The sequence below is a fragment of the Nestor notabilis genome, unplaced genomic scaffold, assembly GCF_000696875.1.
Source record: "Nestor notabilis isolate BGI_N333 unplaced genomic scaffold, ASM69687v1 scaffold33471, whole genome shotgun sequence".
Lineage (NCBI taxonomy): Eukaryota > Metazoa > Chordata > Aves > Psittaciformes > Psittacidae > Nestor > Nestor notabilis.
Window position 1 is genome coordinate 490 of NW_009916675.1, and position 11,581 is coordinate 12,070.

General features: G+C 37.3%; 1 protein-coding gene across 1 annotated transcript in view; it reads left to right on the plus strand.

The window, feature by feature from the left end:
• LOC104413627 (proteasome subunit beta type-7-like) overlaps nucleotides 1-11,104 on the plus strand; it is a gene marked incomplete at its 5' end in the record, with an annotated part of 11,459 nt that extends 355 nt beyond the window's left edge. The window contains 4 exon segments of the mRNA XM_010024680.1: nucleotides 354-494; nucleotides 638-753; nucleotides 8,159-8,217; nucleotides 11,048-11,104. Coding sequence (XP_010022982.1) covers nucleotides 354-494; nucleotides 638-753; nucleotides 8,159-8,217; nucleotides 11,048-11,104 — 373 coding nt within the window.
• Between the last annotated feature and the right edge of the window lie 477 nt (nucleotides 11,105-11,581).

The window sequence follows — 11,581 nt, forward strand, 5'->3', positions numbered from 1 at the left end:
CTCCATCCAACCTGGCCTTGAACACTGCCAGGGATGGAGCATTCACAACTCCTTTGGGCAACCCATTCCAGTGCCTCACCACCCTCACTGTAAAGAACTTCTTCCTTATATCTAAACTTCCCCTGTTTTAAGTTTGAATCCATACTGATATACTTTATTAGTACGGGTTGTAGACTTCTGGCATTTCATTTACACATAAACAGGCTGTCTTGTCTCATGTCCTGGAAATACTGACTGTAATAAAACCTTAATTTTCTTTCATAATAAAACTTCTACTTGTTGGATAAAGCATGGAGATACTTGTTTCCCCTGCCCTCCCCACCTTTTCTCAATTTGCTCATCATTTGTTTCAGCTGTTGTGGAGCAGGAACAGCTGCAGATACTGATATGACGACGCAGCTGATTTCTTCCAATCTGGAGCTCCATTCACTATCGACTGGACGACTTCCAAGGGTGGCCACAGCTAACCGAATGCTGAAGCAAATGCTTTTCAGGTAACCAAATGGATTTCTTCTTTCTTTATTAACAGTGCTGCTGAAGTGTGATTTGTGTGTGGTTTGCTGTTCCTCATGTAATCATGTTGAGGAATTACAGCTTCATTGTGGACTTCTGATTCACATATCAACATTGCTCCCAGGTATCAAGGCTACATTGGTGCAGCCCTGGTTCTAGGCGGTGTAGATGTCACGGGCCCTCACCTGTACAGCATATATCCCCATGGATCAACTGACAAATTGCCTTATGTTACCATGGGTAAGTGATACTTCCTCTATATTGTAACACAACTGCCTAGTAAGAAGAGTGACCACTTCAAATTATTATTTAAAGTGTTTTCACTTAAATTCCATTGTTCACTGGGAGCTGTACAGACCTCAAAGATAAAGCCATACCCTTATTTGTAAGGCAGGTCCACTGCTCTTTCTTTTATAACATTTTAAAAACATGAGGTATTATGCTATTTAAATCTAAGCTGCCAAAAACTTGCTATTAGGAAAGTTGCTCTGTGTGTTCCCCAGCATACCTTTAAGTAAGAGAATTGTGGGATTCCAGAAACTTGCTGTAAAAAAATAAATACATCCTTAGAAACTTGATTTGTAGATAGTCCTAACTGATAGCTCACATGAAGTCTCTTGAGTAATGTTCTGCCTAAAATTTTTCTGTAGCTTCTTGGGGGGGGGGCGGGGAATGTGATTTGTTTCTCCTTTGTTGTATTTCTTGCTAAGAAGCAGCTGTATTTCACTCGAGAAGGGTTTTCATTGTAGTCAAGCAACACCTGGTTTACTTGGTACATACAATAATTGGTCTAACTATTGCATGGAGCTGCTCTATAAAGAGGTTTAGTTCTGTCTATTGCTGGGGTCAGCTTAAAATTGGTAATCCACCATCAGGTTATGGAGTGTTAGTACTCCAGCTCTGCTGCCTGTGTAACATTTTCTGCAGTAGCAGTGATTTGAGCTATAAGTATATGTAGTTCTTATTCAGTATATGTATATAGGTATGCCTTGTTCAGTTTTGAGTTAGAGACCGTGGTAATATTGAAAGCTGAAGCCACAGATTTTTGCATGTTTTTCTGGCATTTAGGTACTACCCTGTCATGACCAAGTACAAAAGCAATGCTCAGAATATATTGTAAAATATAATCTTGTTAAATGTATTCTTATTTGGTGTGTTTTCAACTATAAACAAGAATATAGGATAGCATGGAAGTAAGTACTTCGTGGTAGCAGAATGTAAATCATAAGTAGCTTTTTGGAGTATCTTGTCTTCCTCAGTTAAAAAGCAGAAACATTGCTCTGTTACTACTCAGCTCTACAGAGGAGATGATGAATAGCTACAGATGTTGCAGTAGCAATAATTTCAAACTGTGAAGTGGCTTTTGGGTGTGTGCCCTTTACCTGTGATCTTGCTGAACAACCCAGTTAGACCTCTTATGAGTATATTCAGGAAGACAATGTAACACACAAAATCTTCAATAATCTCTAATCTTGATGTGTGAATTTAACCTGTCTTTGACTGTGTTCTCTAGATAAAATTGCTTCTTTAGGCATCTTGGTTTGTTTCTTAATTATTGAGGGATTCTTAGAGGAGTCCCTGTAGTAAGAATCCCAAAGTAATACACTGTAATAAGCTTTACAACTTGCAGGAGAGCTTTAGCCATCACCATCACCCTCTTATTTTTTTGAGAAAGGAAATAACACATACACTGTTGAAAGAAAAGACACACATCCTGAAAAATTACAGAACTTGCCTAGTCTCTGGTAAAAGGAGTGTTTTCAATAGTAGTGTTGACTTGTTTGGTTCTGAAGTGACTTAAAGGCAATAATCTGGAAGTAAAAGGTAAAAAATACTAAGAGAGAAAACTTAGTGCCTTCTGAGCTACTGATACTCTTGTGCAGTTTCATCTGTGGTGTTTAAGGTTAATGCCCTATTCAGGCTATCATATATCTGAAAAAAAGTAAAACTTCAAACATGGCCTGGGTTGCAGTTGGTTTTGCTCTCTGATGACTCCAGAAGATAGTGTATCATTTCAACCTTGTGTTTCAACTTGACGACTTTTGATTTTAAATGAAAGCTTGGTTTCAGGAGAGCTGTGGAAGTGTAATGTAGAGTCCAGATAAATACATCTAAAAATGAAGTCAGATTCAGCCTATGTTTGATGCAGCTTTTGTGCTGTCTCCGTGATGGGGAAATAGACCTTTAATTTTATTTGTCTGTTGTGTTCATGGTTGGCATCTTTAGATAGAACACCTACCTACTATATTCTTGGAAGTGTTAAAGGTCTGTCTTCTGGATCTTGGCACTACTGAAGCAGTGCAGCTGTTTAAACTGAATCATCTGGTTAACTCTGTCATGAGAACTCTGATTTTATCATACAAATCCTGCAGAGGTGGTTCTGGACCAATAGATGGTGCCAGTGCCTCAGGAATAGGGAAATCAGTTACTTGGCAAATAAAATCCAAAGAACAGTCATGTGATGTCATTGTTTAGCCTTTGATACCTAAGAAAAGTAAATGCCTGATTTTATATCTGCCTTATACCCAATATTGTAGTGAACTAAAAGTATAACTGGCTTTATACTGATAGCTGCTAGTAGGGGATTGACTGAATAAACTTGCAGTTTCCATTTTGTACGTGGTTACTTAATGTGCCTGTGTTTTGAAAGCTTTAAAGTGTGGTGTTTCTGAAAATCCTGGCCACTCCTCTTTCCCACCACAAAAATAACATGGTAGCAGAATAAGTGCAAACAAGGAAGTAGAATATCAGTAGATTTTGTTCATTGTAGCTTAAACTTTGATTTGCTGTCAGCTGTATCAGGTCTGTGTCTGGTGATTACTTGTCACTTTTGGCTGTGCTGTCAAACAAAAGCCCTTCTCAGCATAAATGTTCTTTACCTTTCTACACCTGGTTCACTGACATTTTCTCCACTGACTGGGATATATTTTAATAAAAAGATTAGCTTGTGCCTGTAAATGAACCACAGAACTAAGAAAGCAGAAAAAGTATCAAAGGTCAAATCAGAGATGGTTGAAATTGTATTTTGGTCTAATTTAGATTTATCTGTTATTTTTTTCCCAAGTTTTCTAAGAGCAGTCTGTTAAATTAGGTGTTTTTTGCTAGTTAGTTTTTGGAAATTGTGTTGAATAGGAAAGGTGATTGAGGTGTTGGCTTTTTTGTTTATGTGCTGGAGTGTGTTTGTGGATGAACAGAGTGGTGTCCTCTCTTGCAAGGGAGATTTAAAAGATACTCAGTGCTTACTCAGGAGTGAAAACATCAAATTAAACTGTTTATGCTGACAAAGGACAAAATTGGATTTCAGCAAACGATGCAAGATTGTCTGATTGCTTGGCTTGTCTAGGAAAGCTTCTGGCCAAGACTTATAATGAAATGCATGCATAAAATTAAAGCACTTGAAGTCTGTAGTTCAGCTTTTGGAAGCAGTAGGTATGTTCCAGTAGTCTCTAGTGGCTAAAGCGAGTCCCCTGGCACCAGTGTTGCTTCATATTCATAAATCAGCTCTTCAGGCATTGGCAATGTCGTCCTGCAGAGCAAGCACTACCACTGCTGAGACACAGCCCCTCAGCCAGGAACCAGGGTGAAAAATGATCCCAATCGATGGGGCTGTGGAGATCACTGAATTTTTGCCTAGAATGAACAGCAAATTGAATAACAATGAGTGCATGTGAATAAATGCCCTGTCAGGGAGCCCTGACAGTGATGGATTAGGAAGTGCTAAATGTTACTCTCTGAAGGCTCTGTACATCCTCCAGTGTGGCAGGCTGAGGTAGCAAACAGGTCCTTGGGTGATGAAAATGGACTGTGCTTAGCAATAAGAAGTTGTCTTCAGTGAATGTTCTGCTAAAAAGATCCAGTTCATCTGTTTTAGAAAAGCTACTGCAGTTGCAAAACACAGTGGAAGTTACTGTTGGCTGGATTATTTTCTTGCTATGTATCAATAATTATCTTTCACTTTAAATCAATCCTGAAGTGGCACAACTGCTCAAGGAGACAGATGGGATTTTAAAAACGAGTTTATTATAGTTGAAACCAGAAAATTTTTAATAACTTGGTTGTAAAGAAATCTCTTGGTCTTATAACTTACCTGGTTCATGCTGATTATCAGACTGAAAAGCATTTGCCTTGGAACACAGTTTTGTGTCTTGGTTTCTGTAGTTTGGTATAACTTGTTTGGCAATCAATATTTTTTTTTTTTTATATTTAGAGGCTTTCTGAATATTAGTTTCTAAAGCTTACTGAAAATACATGTTAAAAACGAGGTTTTGGAATTGATATGGCATTTTTTCTTGATGACTGTTTCCAAGGCTGTTGAAGTGAAACCATTCACAGCAGTTAGTGGTTTTTAGAAATCTAGCTGAAAGGGTTTGTTTTTTTCCCCTGCATGTTGTATAATACAAATACATGACAACCAGTTATATTTGGTTTAATTATCCCTATTGATTTGAGGTTGAACTGCTGCATCGTAGCAGTGTTGAATCCTAACTGGTAGTGATTTAAATCAGTTCTTCCGGATGAGGTGGGAACATCGATCCCTAATTAATGGATGGTGTTTTGCAATGTTTGGATTTTATCTTTCTCCAGACATTATGTTTGGGAATTGTTAAGCTTGTTTCTACATAAAGGCAGAGCATGCTTATTAAAAATGAATTATTGGTGGGCACTGAATATATGGACAAGAGAACAGCTGTTTCCCCATGTACAAACAAGTTCTCCATAGACCTTTAATATCTTAAGTTTTCTGTGCTTTTATAGGTACTGCAATAAGAAAACCATACTTGCAGTGTTTACTTAAGTTCACAGCTTTTATTGCCAGTTCTCCTGTTACAATGCATGGCTTTCACAAGTTAGTTGAACTACTTAGAACATTGTGGGGTTGTTTGGATCATATGTGGAATTTGACAAGTGGAGGGAAGTCAGTGTAATTGGATAATGAAGTTTGCAACTCATGAGCAACTGTCCACTGCTGGTTTCCTGCATCTCTGTGGATGGTCAAGTGAGGGGGTTGCAGCCCACCACCAGTGCAAATAGGGGGATCAAGGGGCTTTATTAATTAACATGCTACAGGTGAATGCATATCACTAGTGGTTTTCAAAACGGTTCCTATTGCTGTTGTCAAACAGCAGATGATTTGTTTTGATGGAGAAACTGAAGTATATGTCTATTTGTGTTTCTAAAAACACGCTGTTTACATCTGCTGCTAGTAAGGGTAAAGAATTTTCATTGTGCTATTTAAGATTACAAAACTGAATGCTTCGCTGTGCTGTGAGACTTTTACTAAGGTACTTTCTTTTAAATGCAAGCTCATAAAGCTTATGTTTAGGATTTATAAACAGGAGAGGGAAAAAAACAAACAGGTTTATTCAGCTTTTCCAGCTTTACTTCATGTTCTGTTAGACCCTCTGTGCGATCTTGGTTTTCAGATGTAAATGTCTACATGTAGGTTTAATTAAATCAGGACTTTCAACAGCTCTTAGAAAACTTACATTATAGGACTATTTGCATTTATTTAAAGTTGATACTAGATTTGGCATTTATTTGTGTCTTGTTAAAATAGCGAGATAAATATAATTCTTCGTGCATAAAGGATTTCCTATAATACGACATAAGGGAGGGGTGGGTGGGTGTGTGTCTCCTTTTTCCTTTTCCTTCTTCGTAAGTCTGCTGAGTTCTGGCCCGTAGGTTCTTTTGGACACTTCCTTTAAAAAGGAGCTGGAGGAATGAATCCAGTCTGAGCCGGGAATGGGATTATTGCAGTATTTGTTAGTGATAATTTTTATTTGTCAGTGGAAGCTGTAAGAAATCAAGACCACATATTCTTACCTCAGTAGCTAATGTAGTAGCTTGTCAGATACTACCTGTTATACTTTCATTCCTGCAAATTTTTTTTAGTCTTTATGCTCTAATTTTTTTCAAAGAACCCTTATCAAAGGCTGATTGTTTCCTAGTTTTGAGCCTTCCCATCCTGCTTATGGTAGGCCTTCATTTGAGTGTAGTAGGAATGTGGTCTTAGTTTGAGATCATATCTCAGGTATTTTTCTTCCCTCATTAGAAATGTTTTATGTCATCCCACGAGAAGAATTATTTTATGGTTAAAATCCTGTATTTGTTTTGGAACACACCTTATTTTGACCTTGTTTGAAGGATCAGTAAAATTCCTTTGACTTGTGATTTGTTCTGTGATACCAGCTGTTTGTATCAGCAGTTCATTTCTGCTATTAGTTGCTTAAAAATCTTCTTTATTCCCAGTTTCAGCATTTAAAAAAAAAAAATTGGAGTCGTGTGTTGCTCCAAGGTGCAAATGAATAGTCATTGCCTGTAATACAAGTACACACTTAGAGTGTCCTACTGCTTTTAGATGTGATGTATTTGGTACTGTAAAGGTAATGATCCTCAACCACAGCAATATTCTGTAACAGGAGTATCTGTCATATTCATTGGGATTACCATGTTCATTGATTTGTGTCTGTAAATCTGCTGTTTCTACCCTTTAAATTTGATCTATAATTGGACCTCCTTAAATGGTTCAGATAAGGTAGTCTGTATTTTCTCAACAGTGTCACTGTCAGCTTCTCCTTTTTCATTATACATTCAGCAGACTTGATAAAATCAGCAGGACACCTCATTTGAAACTGTTTAATCGCTGCCTTTTTCTTTCACTAAACCATTGAGGTGGTCAAGTGATATACACAAATCATTTTAAATAGAAAATATGGCTTTCTCTGTGACCCAGCTAAACAGATAGCAGTATGCAAAACAAGTTAAAAAGTAATAAATGCCAAAAAATCTTCTAATTGGAGTAAAAAATTGCAGGTAACTTTATTCACTCCCCAAAAGTAGTGCTCTCTGAAATATGGTTAGGGCCACAGACAGACAAGGTATCTTCCTAAAGACTCACTCTTTCTGAACAAAGGAATCTTACTGTTTCAGATGGTGTCATACTGCTTTTTGTATTAATTTACAGAAAGCACATTCATAACACCTGCATTTACAGTGCTTTGGGTAGAGATGGCTTCTCTTCTATTACTACACTTGCACTGCATCCTTAAAGAGAAGTAACGTTAAACTCATGTTTTCATATCTGTCATTTTGTCTGTTCAGCTGTTGCTGTTCAGTGTAAAAATAATGGCACAAAGTAAATGCATAATAAACTGTTTAAAAGAAGATAAGGGAAATAACCTCACGGCAGCAGCCACTACCCTATTACCACTGGTAGTTTACTCATCCCCATGTGTAAAGGTGACTGTGCCAGGGCAGCTCGTTAAAGCAATCTATTCATTCTGAGTGTCCTTAGTATTAAGTGACATACTCTCTAATGTGGCCAGGCACAAAAGTGGGGCAGGAGAAATGGAAGAGTAGGAATTACAAACTGTGGCATTTGGTTAATGCTCTTTTTCTAACTCATTTTTGTATCTTGGTATTCAAAATAGTGGAAAGAGACTGTCAGGATGGACACAGGTCTGTGTACCCTGGCTATGAATGTAGAATTAAATTAGGTTCTGGACTTGGGATAGACACTTGAGAGTGTATAATAAGCTAAGGTAGACTTCAGTCTGGTTTGTGCTGCTGATGTTTATCTCTTTCTTAAGAAAATACTGTATCGAAATACACTGGCTAAAGTAGTGTCCTAATTCTGTTGCCATAGGTTCTGGGTCACTGGCAGCTATGGCAGTGTTTGAAGATAAATACAAACCAGACATGGAGGTAAGAATTTTTCTTTTAAAACCTCAGTTTTCTTCCCTCAATAACTCTCATGATTATAAGAAGAGGTTTGAAGCTTTAAATAAAATTAAATCTGCTCCGTTTTCCCTGCACTTAGAAGGTACTAATGTCAGCTTACTGCAAAGCTGTAAAAATTGATGGGTAAAATGAAATTTAAAGAAATACAGCCTATTGTGGATTTGTATACAGCTTGTCTGATTTGAATGTAGGTGAAAGCTTTAAAAACATAGTTTGCTGCTTAGAGTTGACCAGGAATTTAACAGTACTTGCCTAGTCAATATTGCAGTCTTTCCACCAGTAGTCAGACCCCCTCCTCTCTCGATCTTGAAAAGAGAACACAGGGTTGTAAAACCAACAAGAAACATTCAAGTAGTATATGAAACTGGTTAGATTTCTGTTTGATTGGGTATGTTCAGAACTAGTAAATGCACTTTCATTATTGTTATCTACTTAAAAGCTGAATATCAGAAGATTTACAAGGTTGTGGCTTGTTTGTGTTTTGCTGAAGATCTTGATTAAAAATTGCAAAATGTTTGGTTGCTCATTATAGAGAATCATTCAGGGAGCTAAAAGCTGGAGTTGCTGTGATTGAGATCAGAATAAGCTATCCAGTTATGTGTGTGTGCAGCACATTATTATCTATAGTATTTCCTTACACTTAGTTACACCATGTTCAGTGCCTGTTAACAGTGAAAAATCCAGTTGTCTGCAGACAGACTATTGATGAAAATAAGACAAAACAATTAAAGGGCTTTCTGTAACTGTGTTTTGTAAAATGCCTCAGTAGCGTCAAGCCCTTTTTTAACCCATATTAAGCTCTTTAGACTTTCTGTGAATGCTTCTCACTCCAATTGATTAATATTTTCACAGTAGAAAAACTGAATTCAACACAAAACTGAAATTGAACCCATTAAAAATTACTTGTAACACAAAATGTTGCAATCACTTCAGCCTGAAATGCAGATAGAATGAATCTTGCAGGTATTGAGTGGCACTGAGTAATGTGGAGAAGGAAAAAGTTGATTTCTTTGTGAAAAGATTTTCAGAAGTTCCTCATCTTCGTAATGCAACTGATGTGGGTCATTTTCTCCCCTTCAATGCACAGTATTTTCAGGTGATGGTTCCATAAGTCCACTGAGTTCCTCTAAAGTTGATCACTTTTAAGAATTCAAATGTAATTGATGGCATACTCTGTCACATCTGAAGACGTATGGTGTGTAATACCAGTTGATTGAAAGAAACTCCAACTTCTTTCAAGTTTTCCAACAGTTAAACTGTAAGAGTTAGTAATAAGCAGTTTTCCAGTTATTCCTGGAACTGGCTCCTTCCTGTAGATATGAAATAGTTGTAGGTGTGCAAAAATGCAGTAAGATCAGGATTCCTGTGTTGCTGTAGTGGTTTGGTGGTATCTGAAGACACTGGACTTCTGGGCTCTAGTATATCTATAAATGCTACCAGAAATATTGGAATATTGTTAATAGGCACTCAGGTTTCCTCTGTAAGTGGCATTACACTGCATGACTGATAAAGAACCACTAGATAGAGGTTTTTCCCTCTCCCCTCATGCCTCTCAAGAATGACAGCCTCTTTTTCCAGCCTCTTGTGTGACCGTGCACTTGGCATGTGTGCTATTCATACTGAAAACATGAACTACAAATCCTTGGAATCAACAGCTACAGCATAATAGTCTGCTCTCAAAGCTACAAATGTCAGAGCTGTGCTATGAAACTAAAAATTTCATCTTATTCTCAGCTAGTTTTCAAACTTGTATTTTAAAGCATTCTTTGTGTAAGAGCAACCAAAAAAGGCACCAAAAATTGGTAAATCTCCAACTTCTTTATTTGAAAGGTCATCCTAATTAGATTGTCTTCATAGACAACCGTAAATGGCAGCAGATATTCACTGTTGTAACAAGCATGTAGAAATGCGGCCTACCAATTTGTTGAAATAGATATTTAGATCTTTGAGACTTGGGTGCACCTTAACCCTTCCTTTGTTTTTTCCAGATTCCATTAATAACAGAATATTGTTAATAATAATTTGGTAATCCTAAGAACTAAACAAGCAAAGTTCCAGGTGCTAAGTTCAACTATACTCTTAAATGCTGTTTCATAATTTGTTATGGCTGCCAGCCTAAAATATTTACCTTTTAAGTCAGATGTGTTTTGGGTTTTTTTTTTTTTCCAGTAAAGTAACAAAATAATGATATTTCTCTTGAAATTAAAACAAATTAAATCTGAAGTACGCTGTGTACATCTTACATAAAACTTGCTATAAAATGGCAATGGTGGTATAAAATTCTTGGAGATTAATTTAATAAAATGGGTAGAGGATTAATATTTCTCTGTCAAGATCAATGCTGCTTTCTCTTGCACTAATTGTCAGAATATCTTGCTAGGGCTACTGGAGGGTAGTGGTGTGCTTCAAGACCATCACATCACAGAAAAATGATTCAAAGGCAAACTGTCCTGCACCCTCTGGTATCAACTTGCAAATTAGCATCTGGAATGTAATTAAACAAGCTTAATGAAAGTAGCAGCTGAATACTACTGGAAAAGACAATCAGCTTTTTTGCCTCTGATATATATTCTGTACTATTGAAGCTGATCACCAAACGCATTGTGTGAGCACAGTTAAAAAAATTAGCATTTATTTGAAGAATAGGAACTGTTTTTCATTCTGTTATGCTTTTGGCATGCACTGGTGTCCCATGAGAGCCATGCCACAGCAGATAGTGCACAATATTTATAAATCCATGACAGGCAATAATAGCAACTTGAAAAATTCTTTTGCTAGAATTTCAAGTTGAGAGCTGCCAAAAGCTGAGAGGATCAAATCTGCAGTGGCAGCTGCTGTGCCCTACAGTTAGAATTGTAGACTTTGAAGATGCTCAACTTAAAAAAAAAAAAAAAAAAAAAAAAAAAATGGAAAACCTAAAAAAATAAATAAAAAAAGAAGACTGCAGGCTTAGCCAATTTTTGCAGGTTTCTGGAGCCCTGGCTCTCTGCCTTTTGAAGATGAGTTGCTGAAGCTTCTACCACTGCCTGAGGCATGCTAACACCAGCAGGATGTGTTTTTTTCCATAGACTTAGTGTGTCTTCAGATTTAAGTAGCACATGCTTTATCAGTGCCAACTGTGATGGTCCTTTCCCTGGTTGCAATGCTGGGAGATGATCTTTACCCAACATCCTTCAGAGGAACTGCTAAGATAGATGGTGACGTACACAAGTGCCACTTCCACAGTCTGATTTATGGAGGCATGTTTCATTATGAAGCAAGTGCTGGCCTCTAGAGGAACCATTATAGATTGCTGAAGATGTGAACACTTTCAGCCCTGAAGGCCTGT